Source organism: Taudactylus pleione, unplaced genomic scaffold (assembly GCF_031769625.1).
Source record: "Taudactylus pleione unplaced genomic scaffold, aTauple2 ptg001421l, whole genome shotgun sequence".
In the NCBI taxonomy this organism is placed as follows: Eukaryota; Metazoa; Chordata; class Amphibia; order Anura; family Myobatrachidae; genus Taudactylus; species Taudactylus pleione.
The window spans coordinates 690,150-709,715 of record NW_028285820.1 but is presented as its reverse complement, the minus strand read 5'-3'; the positions used below and the strand labels follow the sequence as shown (position 1 = coordinate 709,715).

The following is a 19,566-nucleotide window of genomic DNA, read 5'->3' as shown; positions in this document are numbered from 1 at the left end:
CATACAACAGTAATCATCATAGACAATGGGTAAATATTCCAGGAGGACAATTCCGACGTGTAAGACGAAACTGTACAGAAGACCATATCTTCATGTAACAAACCAGAGAAATTAAGAAAAAATTTATCCAAAAGGGCTACAAAGAAACAGCATTACAACAAATAGTAATTTTCTTCTATTTTTGAGATCTTGTCTAACTACAAATCAAAAACCAACAACAAACAGAAACACAATCCATTTTTATCACACAATACAATGGGAACCATAAAGAAATTGAGAAAATCCTGAATAACCATTGGATGTCTTATTATTGGATGAAGACCTGAAAAAAAATTCACCAACACAATCAAAAATCATGTACAGAAAGCAAGAAATTCAACACAAAGCTTCCTCCCCACACTACTTCTGCCAGGCTGTAAAAACCAAACATCAACCATGAAACCAGCTCAAATTTTCCATTCAAGTATCACAAAAAAAGAATTTAAAATCAAGAACTGTATGTCTTGTGACACTGAGGGAGAAATATACTTATTGGAATGCCCACGTGGCACCCAATATGTTGGCCAGACAAAAATAAAAACAAGAATATCCGAACATCTGTATAATATACAAAAAGGACTGAAAACCCACAGCCTTTCAGCACATTTTGCAGAACACCATAACAGAGCTCCAAAAGGGCAAAAATTTGTTGGTATGCAGAAAGATATACCCCACTGGAGAGAAGATCTGGTTAACTCTCAAGAAGAATGAAACAAAATGGATATACCAGTTACTAATGTCGGAGTCTAATGGTCTCAATATAGACATTGACCTCAAAGCCTTTTTAACATAATTTTAACACAATTGCAAACACGTTCACAACACATAACATTTTAACTTCAGTGATCTCTCATTCTCTTCTTTTATCGCCTATTTTGTATTTATCCTTTGATTTATATTTTATTTTGTCAAAATAAAGCACAGCAGTATATAGTTTTTAAATATGGCTTATAGGAACATGAGGTTGCTGCTATAACAGGGCACTTCAGGTTCCAGTCATTCCCAATTCTAAATAAAGTTTTTTATTCAAAGACCTAAAAAAATGACAGCAAATATCCTTGAAAAAGCATCCCAACGAATGTGAAATGCGCTGGTTTAACCGTGGACAGTGCGAGAGAATACTAGCTGGAGGAGGTGAGACCCTTGTGAAGAATATAACGGTATCTGACATCACAAAGTGCCGCGACTATACGACCGGGTCCCAGCCACATATCGGTGACTGCAGGGAAAGGAGGAATGCCGACCTCAGGTAGGGGGAGGTAGGGATAGGGATACCCTCAACCCCAACAGGGTGAAGAACCCTCTGAAAAGCGGACACTGGACCTCCTATCACCGCACCCATAAAGCCCTAAAAGGCTATAAACATTAACAATATACACATAGTGGCCATAATACCCACTTTTTAACCATATATACTGTTGATGCTGAATTTTGTGCTTATGTTTACCTAATTATTTTATTAACATACATCGACACTAGCGCTCAGTCCAGCCTTTGATGCTGTACACATAACCTAATCTATTTCCCTAACTGAGATGCTCATCTCCAGCGCAGCACGCCAATCCTTTTCTGTTCAAAAGAATGTTGCAGGTCAGTTTCACTAAACATCTCACCAAGGCAGAACAAGGCAGGTCCAGGCAAGAGGAAAGGAGAATCGGTGGTTAATGTCAGCCCCTGTGCTGACATTGGCCCTCATTCAGAGCCGTACGTTCTGAGCAGAGCGCACACTCTGAATGAGGGCCGTCCTCCATTAATATGGAGCGTCCTCCTGGAGGCTCATATAGCTGTGGGTCACCACCCACAGCCTGTACGAGCGTGCAGGTTGATGGCCGCGCTGGTCTTGACCATCGCCACTGCGAGCCGGAGCCTGCGGTTGAGTTTCTCAACCACAAGGCCCGGAGTGATTTTGGCTCTATCAGAGCCAAAATCACTCCCACTGACATCACTAGTGATGTCAGTGGGGCCGGCTTCTGACGGTAGGCGTTCCCTTGGGAACGCCCCCGTCAGGGAGGCACGCCCACCAAAGGGGGCGTGCTGTCAATCAACATCGACAGCACGCCCCCTTTGATCAGACACAACGAGCGAAGGAAAGTCCTTCGCTCGTCACGTCTGGCGCATGCGCACGACGGAGCTCCCGCCGTCGTGCGCATGCGCAGTGCACAACATCGACCCACTTGCGAGCGGAAAGCCGCTTGCGAGTGGGTCTGAATCAGGCCCTTTATCCACCGGTTCCCTGGACTCTATGCACAAGTAATGTATGCCCTTGTGGTCTATTGGAGTCCCGGATGGACCTGTGTCCGCATCGGCGCCTCTGGTCTGTCTCCAGAGACCGGAGGCGAGACTGCCCGCCTTACCTGTCCCCTTGCGTCCCAGCTGCAGTCTGGGGACAGAGGAGCCACGCTAACCAGGTCCCGCTCGATGCCCCGCCGAGTCCCGGTGTGCAAGAGGGATGATGGAGCAGCAGCACAGACGTCCAGAAGACTGTCTAGTACTGCTTGCTATGTTAAGGGGCCTATCCATTACAAAACTTTTTGCACGATCCAATTAAAACCAGGAGGTTTTGGTCACAATGTACAGAAAGTTGTGTAATGGATAGCCAGGAAGGACCAGCGATGCGCGTGCACTCTGGGTCCTTGCCGACCCCGACTATCTACTGAACATGCCCGTCAACCTGATGACGATCGTCAGGTTCCGCATGTTCAGAGATAGGTCAGTCTCTGCACTGAATGATGTTCAGTGAACACCGTTCAGTGCTGGCACTGCACCTCAGCGACCTGAAGGTCTGAACGCTAGTCGTTCAGTCTTTCAGGTCGCCTAGTGGATAGACCCCATTACAGTAAAGTAAAATAAAAAGAAGAGATATGGTAAGAACCTACCTTTGTTATCTCTCCATCTATGAGGTCCTTAGGATCCACAGGGATACCTTGGGGTATCGTGATGGCAGAGGCATCTGGGCACCACATAGTTAATTTTTTCTTCCCAGGATGCACCTGGCTTCCCCTCTATACCCCGCCTCCCAGCCAGAAGCTCCTCAGTTTAGTAGTAAGCCAAAGGCCAGAGGAGGAGAAAATAAGAGAGAAAGAAGAAGTCTGGAACACTCAAGAATCACATTCTCACACCATATATCTTCTTTTCTACTTCAGGGTCCTTAGGGATCCACAGGGATGTCACAAAGCAATCACTTTAAGGGTGGGGACGTTCCTGTGCAAAAAGGAGAATCCACCGCCCAAAGGAAGTATCCTGAGAGGCGAAGGTATCAAAAGCATAATACCATACAAAAATATGGACAGAGGACCGCGGGGAGCTGCCCATGAAGGACCCACAGACCCTGTACAGTGAGCAGAAACAGAGGGCAGCACTGGAATGCCCTCCAGAGTGTAAGCCTCAGAGATCGCCATGCAAATCCACCTTGCCAAAGTTTGCTTATTGGCAGGCCAACCCTTCTTGTGGAAACCGTAGAGGACAAACAAAGAGCCCAACTTCCGAAGGGAACTGGTAGGGTCCACGTAAATCCATAGAACCCGTACCACATCCAATAAGGCCTCACCTGCTGAAAGGTCTGGTGACTTAAAGGCCAGTACTATAATATCCTAATTAATGTGGAAACTAGACACCACCTTAGGAAGGAAACCAGGGCGAAGTTCTGCCCTGTCCCGGTGAAAAATTAGAAAAGGAGGGCGACAGAAGAGAACCCCCAAATCTGATACGCTTCTGGCCGAAGTAACAGCCAGAAGAAACACAGTCTTCACTGCAAGCCACTTGAAGTCCACTGAGCCCAGAGGTTCAAATGGAGGTCCTTGGAGAGCCCTAAGGACCACAGCCAAATTCCAAGGAGCTATTGGAGGGACAAAGGGAGGCTGAATGCGAAGGACACCCTGCCTAAAGGTGCGAAATTCAGGAAGCGGAGCAATCCTATGTAGAAACCACACTGACAGTGCAGAGACATGCACTTTTAAGGAGGCAAGGCAAAAACCCTGATCTAAGCCCGTCTATAGGAAAGCCAGAACCCTGGATATCCGAAACACCTGGGGATCGACCCCCTAAGGCGACACCATTTAAAGTAGGTATGCCACACCCTGTGGTAAAACCTGTAGAAGCCGGTTTCCAAGCTCTGAGCATGGTGTTAACCGCAGAGCTGGAAAAACCTTTCGACCTTAGGAGAAATGTCTCAAGAGCCAAGCCATCAAAGATAGACAACCCAGGTCCGGGTAAAAACAAGGATCCTGAGACAACAGGTCCAGATGTTGAGGTAACAGCAACAGAGTGTCGATGGAGAGACTCTGAAAATCTAAATACCAGTGCCCTGTGGGCCACACTGGAGCCAACAGCAGGATAGTGCCACATTCCAGCTTGAACTTTCGAAGTATTCGAGGAAGATGGGACACCGGAGCAAAGAGGTACACAAATTGGAAGGTCCACTTGACTGACAGAGCTTCTACAAGGAGAGCGTCTGGTCTGGACCCGTACACTGGCAGTTTGCAATAGTGTCGGAAGGCCATGAGGACTACCGTCTGGAAGGCCCCACCTTTCCACTAGGAGTAGAAACAACTCTGGAGAAGAGACCATTCCCCAGGATGCATGTCGTGATGGCTGAGGAAGTCCGCTTCCCAATTGAGGACTCCGGGAATGAAAATTGACAGAGGTCGCAAATTAAACTGGGCATACTCCACCATGACAAAGGTCGATACCATGGATCCCAGTAGTTGCATTGCTGGGTGAATGAACACCTTGCTACCCTGGAGACATTTGCATATTTGCATCTGAAAAACAAAGATCTTGTCTGGTGTCAAAAAGATCCGTTGCTGTTGTGAATCCAAGAGGGCTCCCACGTGGAACATTCTCTGAGATGGAGTCAATGAGGACTTCTTCCAATTAATCAGCCACCCGTGCGACTGGAGCACCGAAATGGTAAGCTGCCGGTGGTGGAGAAGTACCTCTGGAGATACTGCCAGCAGCAAGAGATCATCCAGGTAAGGTAATAGGCGGATCCCTTGTAGTCTCAGATGGAATGCCATTACCACCATACTCTTGGTAAACACCCAAGGGGCCGTTGAGAGGCCAAAAGGTAAAGCCCGAAACTGGAATGTTGTTGCCATATACAGTACCAGTCAAAAGTTTGGACACACCTTCTCATTCAATGGTTTTTGTTTATTTAAATTATTTTCAACATAGTAGATTAATACTGAAGACATCAAAACTATGAAAGAACACATATGGAATTATATTGTAAATAAAAAAGTGTTAAACAAAATCAAAATATGTTTTATATTTTAGATTCCTCAAAGTAGCCCCCTTTTGCTTGTATGACAGCTTTGCACACTCTTGGCATACTCTCAATCAGCTTCATGAAGTAGTCTCCTGGAATGGTTTTCCAACAGTCTTGAAGGAGTTCCCAGAGTTGCTGAGCACTTGTTGGTGGCTTTTCCTTCACTCTGTGGTCCAACTCATCCTAAACCAGCTCAATTGGGTTTAGGTCGGGTGATTGTGGAGGCCAGGTCATCTGACGCAGCACTCCATCACTTTCCTTCTTGGTCAAGTAGCCCTTTCATAGCCTGGAGGTGTGTTTGGGGTCATTGTCTTGTTGAAAAACAAATGATGGTCCCAGTAAGCGCAAACCAGCATGGCGCTACAGAATGCTGTGGTAGCCATGCTGGTTAAGTGTGCCTTGAATTTTGAATAAATCACCAACAGTGTCAGCAGAAAAGCACCCCCACACCATCACACCTCCTCGTGCCTTGCTTCACAGTGGGAACCACACATGCAGAAACCATCTGCTCACCTTCTCTGCGTCTCACAAAGACACGGCGGTTGGAACCAAAAATCTAAATTTTGGACTCATCAGACCAAAAGTACAGATTTCCACTGGTATAATGTCCATTCCTTGTATTTCTTGGCCCAAACAATTCTCTTCTTCTTGTTGTTCATCCTCAGTAGTGACTTCTTCACAGCAATACAACCATGAAGGCCTGATTCACACAGTCTCCTCTGAACAGTTGATGTTGAGATTTATCTGCTACTCGAACTCTGTGAAGACTATGTGGTCTCTAATCTGAGGTGTTGTTGAGTAGCAGTTTCTGAGGCTGGTAACCCTAATGAACATCCTCTGCAGCAGAGGTAACTCTTGGTCTTCCTTTCTTGGGGCGGTCCTCATGAGAGCCAGTTTCATCATAGCGTTTGATAGTTTTTGCAATGGCACTTGAGGATACATTCAAAGTTCTTGAAATTTTCTGTATCGACTGACCTTCATGTCTTAAAGTAATGATGGACTGTCATTTCTCTTTACTGAGTTGAGTGGTTGGTGCCATAATATGGATTACAACAGTAGTCTAATAGTGGTGTCCACTGTGTACTAACCCTACCTCTGCACAACACAACTGATGGTCTCAAACACATTAAGAAGGCAAGTAATTCCACAGATTGACTCTTGACAAGGCACACCTGTTAATTCAAAAGCATTCCAGGAAACTACCTCATGAAGCTGACTGAGAGAATGCCAAGAGTGTGCAAAGCAGTCATCCAAGCAAAAGGTGGCTACTTTTAGGAATCTAAAATATAAAACATATTTTGATTTGTTTAACACTTTTTTGTTTACAACATAGTTCCATATGTGTTCTTTCATAGTTTTGATGTCATTAATCTACTACGTTAAAAATAATTTAAATAAACAAAAACCATTGAATGAGAAGGTGTGTCCAAACTTTTGACTGGTACTGTAGCTAGTCTGAGAAACCGCTGGTGCGAAGATGCAATCGGGATATGCAGGTATGTATCCTGGACATCCAGGGATACCATAAATTCCCCAGTTCCATTGCCAGTATCATGGAGCGTAGGGTTTCCATCCTGAATCGAGGTACCCCGAAGACTTTGTTCAGGGACTTGAGATTGAGGATAGGTGCTATGAGCACCAGAAAGAGGTTTGAATAATATCCCTGTCACCTTTGCGACATTGGGACAGGTACAATGACTCCTGCTTGTAGCCAGGAATGTACTGCTTTCTGGGCCTGCAAGGCTTTGTCAGACTAGTCAGGTCCTCAGCATGTCGGGACGCCTTGCGCTCCAAGCCTGTCTCTTGGACTTGCCAGTCTGACTGACTCTTTTAAACCTTACCTTGGTCCCTAAAGGGCCGAAAGGACACAGTTCTTGACCCGGCAGGCATGGACGCAGAAAGCAGGCATGCTGTCGAACTGAACTTTACCATTATAAGGCAAACCCTCCTTAGAGTTTGCATCTGCTCTCCAGGAGCAGAGCTACAAAGTACGGCGAGCCGCAATTGCGGCCGCCGACCCCCTTGAAGATAGGAGAGTAACATCCAAATCAGCCTCATTAATATATGCGGCTGAATCACGAACATTGCCCACCAGAGTCACATGGTCGCTATTAGCGTCTGAAGACAGGGACTCCTCCAGGGAGTCTGCCAAGGACTCCATAGCTCTGGCTACCCAGCAGAAAGCTATAGCCGACCTGGCCACCGCACCCGACAGGGAATATATAAACTTCAGGCAACTTTCCACCCTCCTACCTGTAGTGTCCTAAGGACGATATGGAAGGCATAGGCAAAGTCGCGCTCTTGACCAAGCACGTGACATGTGAATCCACCACAGATGGAGATTCCCATGTGGCAAAATACTCCCCAGCAAACGGATACGCGTGAGCCAGGCGTCTTTGCACCTGTAACGCTTTCCAGGAGTTTTCCATGCTACCTCCAAATGATCCACTAGTTGATCAGAAAAAGGAAAAATGGTAGCAGTAATTCTGCTTGGATATAGAAGCCGGAGGATCATCCTCCTCTATGGTCAAGGAGCGTACGGTCATGGGTCACATGGGTTGCAGCATATATAGCACAACCCGATCAGGTACTTTGAGTCTGATTGCATATCCCAAGGGTCGGGAATCTGTGCATGCCCCAGACCCATACTGCAAATGTGCTACAAATCAAGCTTTGCTCTTCCAAGATAATTAATAAGCGCCTTCTTACTCCATCTGCAGTTGTCATGCAATGTCCCAAAAAGACCAAGCCTCACATACATTACTATATGTGTGTGTCTATATGTATATACAGTGCATCCGGAAAGTATTCACAGCGCTTCACTTTTTCCACATTTTGTTAAGTTACAGCCTTACTCCAAAATGGAATAAATTCATTTTTGTCTTCAAAATTCTACACACAATACCCCATAATGACAACGTGTAAAAAGTTTTTTGGGGATTTTTGTAAATGTAATGAAAAAAAAAAACCTAAGAAATCACATGTACATAAGTATTCACAGCCTTTGCTCAATACTTTGTTGATGCACCTTTGGCAGCAATTACAGCCTCAAGTCTTTTTGAATATGATGCCACAAGCTTGGCACACCTATCTTTGGGCAGTTTCACCCATTCCTCTTTGCAGCACCTCTCAAGCTCCATCAGGTTAGATGGGAAGCGTTGGTGCACAGCCATTTTCAGATCTCTCCAGAGATGTTCAATTGGATTCAAGTCTGGGCTCTGGCTGGGCCACTCAAGGACATTCACAGAGTTGTCCTGAAGGCACTCCTTTCATATCTTAGCTGTGTGCTTAGGGTCGTTGTCCTGCTGAAAGATGAACCGTCGCCCCAGTCTGAGGTCTAGAGCGCTCTGGAGCAGATTTTCATCCAGGATGTCTCTGTACATTGCTGCATTCATCTTTCCCTCTATTCTGACTAGTCTCCCATTTCTTGCCGCTGAAAAATATCCCCACAGCATGATGCTGCCACCACCATGCTTCACTGTAGGGATGGTATTGGCCAGGTGATGAGCGGTGCCTGGTTTCCTCCAAACATAACGCCTGGCAATCACGCCAAAGAGTTCAATCTTTGTCTCATCAGAGAAATTTGTTTCTCATGGTCTGAGAGGCCTTCAGGTGCATTTTGGCAATCTCCAGGTGGGCTGCCATGTGCTTTTTACTAAGGAGTGGCTTCCGTCTGGTCACTCTACCATACAGGCCTGATTGGTGGATTGCTGCAGAGATGGTTGTCCTTCTGGAAGGTTCTCCTTTCTCCACAAAGGAATGCTATAGCTCTGACAGAGTGACCATCGCGTTCTTGGTCACCTCCCTGACTAGGGCCCTTCTCCCCCGATTGCTCAGTTTAGACGGCCGGCCAACTCTAGGAAGAGTCCTGGTGGTTCCGAACTTCTTCCATTTACAGATGATGGAGGCCACAGTGCTCATTGGGACCTTCAAAGCAGCAGATATTTTTCAGTACCCTTCCCCAGATTTGTGCCTCGAGACAATCCTGTCTCGGAGGTCTACAGACAATTCCTTGGACTTCATGCTTGGTTTGTGCTCTGACATGCACTGTCAAGTGTGAAACCTTATACAGACAGGTTTATGCCTTTCAAAATCATGTCCAATCAACTGAATTTACCACAGGTGGACTCCAATTAAGCTGTTGGAACATCTCAAAAATGACCAGTGAAAACTGGATGCACCTCAGCTCAATTTTGAGCTTCATGGCAAAGGCTGTAAATACTTACGTACATGTGATTTCTTAAGTTTTTTTTGGTAACTCTGCAAAAATCTCAAAAAAACTATTTACATGTTGTCATTATAGGGTATTGTAGAATTTTGAGGACAAAAATGAATTTATTACATTTTGGAGTAAGGCTGTAACATAACAAAATGTGGAAAAAGTGAAGCGCTGTGAATACTTTCCGGATGCACTGTATTTGTGCAATATTGTCCAGATAAAATCACCAGTACATCCAGAGGGAAATGTGCCATAACCACGTGGTCCCGTCCCTAAAATAAACATGTCATATGATCATCTCACAAGAATGGTGAAAATGTTCACTCTAGTGCACCCAAAATAACTGGAAAAACAAGATAAATCCAAACGTAATATGATTAAAATATATCATTCACTTATTTGAAAAATCGTTTCAAAAACATTGAACATAATAGACACCGACAAATGTCTCCATCAGTCTATAAAACGCGTTTCGTCCTAACCACCAGTGTGGTCCGTAGGACTTCCTCAGGGTTATATACAATAATAACAAGCCTAAGTTATTCTACACTGTGACCTTCAACTAAAAATAGAAACCAGTGTAAATACTATGTAATAAAATGTATATCTGGAGTCCTAAGACGTCCATCTCTAGAAGATGGCACCTCTATTAAGGTGGAGTCTTAGTACTCAGGGATATCCGTTTGCAGCCGTTTTGACCTTATTGCTAGTTTTTTACACTAGTCTGTAATTTTATATGATGGTCCCTCTAATATAGTGGAGGGTTGGTGCACATTTTGTAAGAGCATCACACAGACACATTACTGTTGGCCCACTCTGCTACACAAGAATGCAATATAAAGTCATGTGTGTAGTATGATCTTAGGGAAAGGGGAATCGCCTCTTATTCTGCTTTAGTATAGCAGTATTAGTATACACATATAAAGAATGAACTAGTATGGTATTATTATTCAAGAGGATAATCTCACATGTGGTAGAACACAGGTATGGGCGCAGAGGGGTGGGACCGGGTACTAATTACCCAGACCCAGGCTTGCTGGTGTGGCCGGGCTCCCCTCCCTCTTACATCACACCAGCCAAGCACACGTTGCAGCAGCCTCTTGTGCCTGTAGGGGGGAAGGGGGGGGGGTGATCGCGCCTCCCCCTGGCTTTTCGCAGAGTTGAGGGGCTCACAGCGCACCACTACAAAATTAATATTTTTCCTTTTTTTTAAATTTAAAATCGTAAGGGGCATGGCTACACCTCAAGTGATTAGCCAATACCCCCCACCCTGGGATTTGGCGCAGCTCTTTATGGCCCTGAACACAGGTAGGATCATGCTGACATCCCTTCTACTGATGTATGAGATACAAGAGAGAGTGAGGAGGAGACTGGTCAGATCTCTGGGCTGGTAACACACAGTGACATGATGTGAGGAGGAGAGCAGGAGTATAATAGGGGCTGATGGCTCCTGATGTATGAGATAACCAGAGAGTGTGGGGAGGAGACTGGTCAGATCTCTGGGCTGGTAACACACAGTGACATGATGTGAGGGGGAGAGCAGGAGTAGAATAGGCGCTGATGGCTCCTGATGTATGAGATACACCAGAGAGTGTGGGGAGGAGACTGGTCAGATCTCTGGGCTGGTAACACACAGTGACATGATGTGAGGAGGAGAGGAATATAATAGGGGCTGATGGCTCCTGATGGATGAGATACACCAGAGAGTGTGGGGAGGAGACTGGTCAGATCTCGGCTGGTAACACACAGTGACATGATGTGAGGAGGAGAGCAGGAGTATAATAGGGGCTGATGGCTCCTGATGTATGAGATACACCAGAGAGTGTGGGGAGGAGACTGGTCATATCTCTGGGCTGGTAACACACAGTGACATGATGTGAGGGGGAGAGCAGGAGTATAATAGGGGCTGATGGCTCCAGATGTATGAGATGAACCAGAGTGTGGGGAGGAGACTGGTCAGATCTCTGGGCTGGTGACACACAGTGACATGATGTGAGGGGGAGAGCAGGAGTATAATAGGGGCTGATGGCTCCTGACTCCTCACTGTCCAGGTACTTTTCACTCTATAGTTGGTACTGGAAGAGGATGGTGCAGAAGAGATTGCTGTAGTGACTGAGCAAAGCGAATGTGACATTTTTCTGCAAAAATATAAGTGCTGATTACCTGTGTTGATATCTGTAGGGATTTCATCCTCCTTGAACTGCTGATCACCTCTTGCATACATCTCTTCCTCCTCTGTATTTTCTGTCTTCATAACAGAAACATTTATCTCTTCTTCTCCCTCGGTAGCTTCTGTCTTAAAATAAGTCTCTTCTTGATTATTTATATCTTCTGCCTTCATATCAGTCACATATGTCTCTTCTTCTCCCTCTATATCTTCTGGCTTCATATCAGTCACATACGTCTTTTCTTCTCCCTCTATATCTTCTGCTTTCATATCAGTCACATACGTCTCTTCTCCCTCTATATCTTCTGCCTTTATATCAGTCACATAAGTCTCTTCTTCTCCCTCTATATCTTCTGCCTTTATATCAGTCACATACGTCTCTTCTTCTCCCTCTATATCTTCTGCCTTCATATCAGTCACATACGTATCTTCTTCTCCCTCTATATCTTCTGCCTTCATATCAGTCACATACGTCTCTTCTTCTCCCTCTGTATCTTCTGCCTTCATATCAGTCACATACGTCTCTTCTTCTCCCTCTATATCTTCTGCCTTATTATCAGTCACATACGTCTCTTCTTCTCCCTCTGTATCTTCTGCCTTCATATCAGTCACATTCGGCTCTTCTTCTCCCTCTAGATCTTTTGCCTTCATATAAGTCACATACATCTCTTCTTCTCCGTCTATATCTTCTGCCTTCATTTCTGTCACATACGTCTCTTCTTCTCCCTCTATATCTTCTGCCTTATTATCAGTCACATACGTCTCTTCTTCTCCCTCTGTATCTTCTGCCTTCATATCAGTCACATTCGGCTCTTCTTCTCCCTCTAGATCTTTTGCCTTCATATAAGTCACATACATCTCTTCTTCTCCGTCTATATCTTCTGCCTTCATTTCTGTCACATACGTCTTTTCTTCTCTCTCTATATCTTCTGCCTTCATATCAGTCACATACGTCTCTTCTTCTCCCTCTATATCTTCTGCCTTCATATCAGTCACATACGTATCTTCTTCTCCCTCTATATCTTCTGCCTTCATATCAGTCACATACGTCTCTTCTTCTCCCTCTGTATCTTCTGCCTTCATATCAGTCACATACGTCTCTTCTTCTCCCTCTATATCTTCTGCCTTATTATTAGTCACATACGTCTCTTCTTCTCCCTCTATATCTTCTGCCTTCATATCAGTCACATACGTGTCTTCTTCTCCCTCTATATCTTCTGCCTTCATATCAGTCACATACGTCTCTTCTTCTCCCTCTGTATCTTCTGCCTTCATATCAGTCACATTCGGCTCTTCTTCTCCCTCTAGATCTTTTGCCTTCATATAAGTCACATACATCTCTTCTTCTCCGTCTATATCTTCTGCCTTCATTTCTGTCACATACGTCTTTTCTTCTCTCTCTATATCTTCTGCCTTCATATCAGTCACATACGTCTCTTCTCCCTCTATATCTTCTGCCTTCATATCAGTCACATACGTCTCTTCTTCCCTCTCTATATCTTCTGCCTTAATATCAGTCAGATCTTCATTGTAAATTTCACAGAAAACAATACCTTAATAATGTCTGAGTACATTATTTGAGAATAAATAGTATAATATCAGCATGTTAAAATATCAATTAGATGCAGAATAATTAATAAATACAGGTCAATTAATGAAAAGTCACTTTGGTTTTTGTGGTCATTGGGAAGAACCTATATTACCTGATGCTCCTGTGGGGTCCTGTGATTCTCCTCTGTACAATCCTGTGAATGTAGAGGACATCTCTCTGGGATATTTTTGTTACTGGGTCAATCTGTAGGAGACACACAGTGACTGAGTACATTGTATATATGTGATTATCACATGATGTATGTCTATTTGGGCCTACACACCTGCTCTCCCCGCACATAAATTACATTCTCCTCTTACCCAGTGATGTGAGGGGCCAGTGATTCTCCATCATCACGTCCTTGTACAAACCCTTGTGTTCCTCTATATACTCCCCCTCCTGCATGGAGACATAGACAGTGACATACTGACACCTTATAGGAACCTGACACACACAATGATACAGTCATCACCCAGACACATCCCCTGGTGTTACTGTATAATGTTCCATTCCCAGCAATCACCTCTCCAGTCATCACCCAGACACATCCCCTGGTGTTACTGTATAATGTCCCATTCCCAGCAATCACCTCTCCAGTCATCACCCAGACACATCCCCTGGTGTTACTGTATAATGTCCCATTGCCAGCAGTCACATCTCCAGTCATCACCAAGACACATCCCCTGATGTTACTGTATAATGTCCCATTCCCAGCAGTCACCTCTCAGACACATCCCCTGGTGTTACTGTATAATGTTCCATTCCCAGCAGTCACCTCTCCAGTCATCCCCCAGACACATCCCCTGGTGTTACTGTATAATGTCCCATTCCCAGCAGTCACCTCTCCAGTCATCACCCAGACACATCCCCTGGTGTTACTGTATAATGTCCCATTCCCAGCAGTCACCTCTCCAGTCAGCAGCTGAATGATCTTTTTGGTGAGTTCCAGGATCTTCTGGTCATTGTATCGCTCATGTATTAGTGATTGAGGTGGAGGCACTGTGAAGGAGGCACAGCTGTGAAGGAAACACAAATGTCTTCTGACTACTGTGTAACCCTGTTTAATGAGAGACATCAATAAAATGTAAATTAGAAGTCTACTTTAGGAGATAATATGAAAATTGTGGACTGTATATAGCCAGGGTTATATATTTGTACCGTAGAGTCGTTTTGGAAGTTCATGTAAAAAAATTACGCCATCTGGAGCGGCGGTCCAGAACCGCATAATAATTTTTTTTTTAAAGTATGCTAGCAGTATACTACAGCGCACCATGAGCTGGGGGATCTCCTACCTGTTGCTCGCCAGCAGGACATCTTGTCTCTGACTACTGTGCTACTGACTGGGTCGGCAGCCATCTTGCAGAACCCGGCTGGCTGCACATGGTCCTGCCAACGGCCCCCCTCGCCAATACAATTTTACTGATTCAGGGCCATCCGCAGCCGCGCTATGCCTGCACATGGCTGACTGCGGGAGGAAGGCAGAGGATGCTTCCTGGCCGCTCTGTCACAATGCGAGCAGCTGCACCCAGACAGCAGTCTCTGTTTCCTCCCAGCAGTCAGCCATGTCCATGTCTGCAGCTGCACATAGTGTGTGGGCCAGTGGTGCCACCCGTCTGGGCCATCGGCTGGGGCTGTCTTTCTCTGCTCTGTCCCCCTCTTTCCCCATCCTCCTATTCTTTGTGCTGACTCCTTTCCGGGCCCCAGCACCCATGATCTGTCCCCCCTCCTCTTCAAGAACAAGGGGTCATCAGGGGCAATTGGGGTGACAAAGAGGAGTCATCAGGGAGAGAGCACTATCGGACTGACAAGGAGAGCTCACCTAGAGGAGATGATGGAGTCAGGAAGAGGGTACAGTATGGGGGAAGACATGGGACAAAAGCAGCGAACAGAGACCTTAGTTAGGTAAAGTGGAGGAAAGAGATTGAGGTCATTAGGAGTGGGGACGGGGTGGGGCAAATGGAGAGAGAAGTCAAAAGGGACACGGAGAAGGGGTAAAAAGGGCAGAGGAAAGGATAAGTCAGAATAGGAGATTATGTCATCAGGGACAGATGGGAGGAGACAGTGAGAGTTATAACAACACCGCCACAGCCCAAACTCTGTTTAAAAAGAAAAATGGTTTTATGCCCCAATTGATGCCCCACCCCTCTGTAGCTCCACCCACATTATTCACAGCTCCGCCCATCAATGCCTCTCCCCCTCCCAGGAGTTCCTGAACCTATTTTTCTAATATAGGATGAGTTTTATCATTCACGAGTGAAAGAACTCGCTGCGTAAGATAAATGATGATCCAGCCAATCAGCTCCCAACTGTCATTTTTCAAACAGATAACAGTAAGGAGCTGGTTGGTTGGAGTAACATTGTCATAGGAAACGAGTTTTTATCCCTCGTGTATTATAAAACTCATTTATAAATAAGGCCCATAGTACTTTATATAGCACTTACCTCTCCTATATGTGACCATTTATAATATTACCCCAAATGTACTAAGTAATACTACAAATTATATGCTCACTGATACAGCGTTCAAAATAGCATGGAGAGGAGCTCAGCCATCAAACATACATAGGGGTCAATCCAACGAGGTGCGAATTGCGAGTAGTGAGTTTGTTTCTTGAAACTCACAGACTTCTCATCGAAGCGAGCGCCCAAGAATTCTCCGATCCAATTAAAAATGGCTATTTGTGGTGCTCGCAGCGGAGGGGTATGATTTGACTGCCAAATGAGATTTGAGAGAAGTGCATGAAAAAGTGGGGAGACCATCCTGGACCCCGCAAAATGTATATAATTCTGTTAGAAGGACCATATAGTGGGCTGTTTGTGAGCATTAGGAAGGTACTGTAGGTTTTTAAATGGTGTCAAATGGCTGATTTTTATTTTTTAAATGCAAGAAAATGATAAAAAAAACAAACTTTTTTGTTTAATCTCAAACGAATGAAACGAAAAATGCAAAAAAAAAGTAAGAAAAAAAATGTGATTTTGGGGTACTTTGAAGGCATCTTGAAAAATTGAAAAAATAATAAATTATTTTTCAATTAAAAAATTATTGTAATTAAATTTGGGGTGCCTAAAATAACGAAAAAGTTGATTTGGGGGTAATTTGAGGAATTTTTTTTTTTGTACCTCAAAAAATTACATGCAATTATTGGACTAATAATTAAGCTGACTGGAAACTTCCAATTGCTTAATTAGTCATTAGGGGGGGTCCAAGGGGTTCAGCAAAATATCCCAACAATTTAACCTTAAGATAAAGATTTTCCTTCCCATCTCTCACCCTCAGGGAGGTGCGAGTGGAAAGATGTGAATTCAGTCTGACTGATCAGTACGAGTTGCTAATTGAAGTGCAAAATGAATTTGCTATGCAAATTCGAAGAGAAAATAGCAACTCGCAATTTGCACCTAATTGGATTGACCCCCGTAGTGTTCATTCTAGCACCCTGCACCTGTCACAGCCCGTGCAGTTCCTCTTTCCTGCCTGGGGTGTCGCTCTCTGCTCTGGTGCCTCTAGCACACTCAGCTGATGCAACAAAGTGCTGAGATACAGACCAGAGTGTGCTAGAAGCACCAGAGCAAAGAGCATGCAGGTCTGACTGGAGATATCGCTGACAATGCATGGGAGAGCGCAGCATTAGTGACATTGAGGATGCACTAGACCAGGCCTGGCCAACCTCTGGCTCTCCAGCTGTTGTGAAACTACAAGTCCCAGCATGCCCTGCAACTGTTTTAGCATTTTCTAATAACAAAACTGTGGCAGGGCATGCTGGGACTTGTAGTTTCACAACAGCTGGAGAGCCGCAGGTTGCCCATGCCTGCAATGGACGATATGCCCGATATGTACCCGCCATTACACTGACCATTTGGACTATGACCATCACCAGCACCAGATGCAATGAGAAAGTGTCATTAGGCTACAGGGGCCCAATTGGCCCTCTCCCACCTCATCTGGTAATTCTGGGGGATGGGAATTGTGGAAATAGGTAATTTGTCAAAAAAACTCAACACCCAGCGCCGTAAAAACCAAACCACAAAGGAAATGTAATAAACCAACGCAAAGCGACCAAATACTAAAGTTACGCTGATGTTAAAATACAATAATTCAAAAGGCAGAACTAATTTACCATAGAACAGACTGAAATCATCACTCCCATAATGCAATGCATAGAAAAATGAATTAGCCAGTGTATGTATGTATCATTGACTATAGACCGGCACTCCTATATATTATCATGTACCCGGGTGCACATCCAAGGGATCCTCACAATACAATATACAGGCAGCACTCCAAAGGGATTTTTCAAGCAGACAATAAGCAATTACATATAGATATATATATAGATCTTTCAGCCAGTGCATTCATTTTGCCCAAAAGATCAGCTGTTATATAGACCTGCCTGTACCCTGAGGACGTCAGATTGCGGCAGGCGCTGCTATGAAGTAGGGGGATTCTCAGTACCCCGATCAGTCCTTATTGTTTTCGCCCATAAGACCCGTATGGTAGTGCTGCCATCCTCGCCATCAGTGCCAGTGCAGGGATTACGTACACTATGATGATAGCGGGCGCGTGCCAGTCGATGGTCGGCGCTGTTATACACCTCGCACACCGATTAACCCGTGAATTTCCCAGGTCTCAGTCCCTGACCCTAGTACAGAGCAGGGTCATGGGCCTGGGACATTCGTCCCGGGTCGTTTGCTGTCACACATAGTATAAACCTGGGTCGATGTACATTGACGTGAGGTAATCCGCATCCCAGGGTGCAGGATCCCGACGGTCCAAATACGGGCTCCAGAATCCCGACTGCCGGCATCCCGAAGGTAAGTATTAGGGGAAGGGTCAGGGTTAGGCACTAAGGGAGGAGGGGAGGTTGGTTCAGGCACCGGGGAGTTAGGGTTAGGGGGAGGGTTAGGCAGTAAGGGAGGAGGGGAGGTTAGGTTCAGGCACCAGGGAGGGAGGGTTAGGGGAAGGGTTAGGCAGTAAGGGAGGAGGGGAGGTTAGGTTCAGGCACCAGGGAGGGAGGGTTAGGGTCAGGCACCGGGGAGGGAGGGTTAGGCAGTAAGGGAGGAGGGGAGGTTAGGTTCAGGCACCGGGGAGTTTGGGTTAGGGGGAGGGTTAGGCAGTAAGGGAGGAGGGGAGGTTAGGTTCAGGCACCAGGGAGGGAGGGTTAGGGGAAGGGTTAGGCAGTAAGGGAGGAGGGGAGGTTAGGTTCAGGCACCAGGGAGGGAGGGTTAGGGGGAGGGTTAGACAGTAAGGGAGGAGGGGAGGTTAGGTTCAGGCACCGGGGAGGGAGGGTTAGGGGGAGGGTTAGACAGTAAGGGAGGAGGGGAGGTTAGGTTCAGGCACCAGGGAGGGAGGGTTAGGGGGAGGGTTAGGCAGTAAGGGAGGAGGGGAGGTTAGGTTCAGGCACCAGGGAGGGAGGGTTAGGCAGTAAGGGAGGAGGGGAGGTTAGGTTCAGGCACCGGGAAGGGAGGGTTAGGGGGAGGGTCAGGGTTAGGCACCAGGGAGGGAGGGTTAGGGTCAGGCACCGGAGAGGGAGGGTTAGGGGGAGGGTTAGGCAGTAAGGGAGGAGGGGAGGTTAGGTTCAGGTACCGGGAAGGGAGGGTTAGGGGGAGGGTCAGGGTTAGGCACCAGGGAGGGAGGGTTAGGGTCAGGCACCGGGGAGGGAGGGTTAGGCAGTAAGGGAGGAGGGGAGGTTAGGTTCAGGCACCAGGGAGGTAGGGTTAGGGGGAGGGTTAGGCAGTAAGGGAGGAGGGGAGGTTAGGTTCAGGCACCGGGGAGGGAGAGTTAGGGGGAGGGTCAGGGTTAGGCACCAGGGAGGGAGGGTCAGGGTTAGGCACCAGGGAGGGAGGGTTAGGGTCAGGCACCGGGGAGGGTCAGGGTTAGTCAGTAAGGGAGGGGAGGTTAGGGTCAGGCAGCGGGGAAGGAGGGAGGGTTAGGGGTTAGCGTTAGGGTATTTACCTAATGGTGGGGGCTTTGTGACTGCCGGTCATACCTGGGAAAACCAGTCCTAGAGCCAACTGGCCTGGTATCATGGTGGAGGAGGGGGGTTCCTGTATGGTTCCGGCAGCCCCCAGGGGCAATTCATGGTGCAGGGGGGAACCCCCATTTCTCCCTCTGATTTTGGGAGTACCAGAGCTAGTAACAAATAGGGGGGACCCCAACATTGGGGGGGAAATGGTATATATATGATGTATTACAGTAAGAGTGAGACAGACAGTATACAGTGTGTGTCCTATGTACAGGTCACACACAGCCCCCAGGTCACACACATATAACACATACGTACATGTAT

At 46.2% G+C, this 19,566-nt stretch overlaps 1 protein-coding gene across 1 annotated transcript in view; it reads right to left on the bottom strand.

The window, feature by feature from the left end:
• Positions 1-19,566, bottom strand: part of LOC148442674 (uncharacterized) — a 216,109-nt gene that overhangs the window by 4,238 nt on the left and 192,305 nt on the right. The window contains 1 exon segment of the mRNA XM_088463620.1: positions 11,688-12,075. Within this exon segment, the coding sequence (XP_088319746.1) occupies positions 11,688-12,075 (388 nt within the window).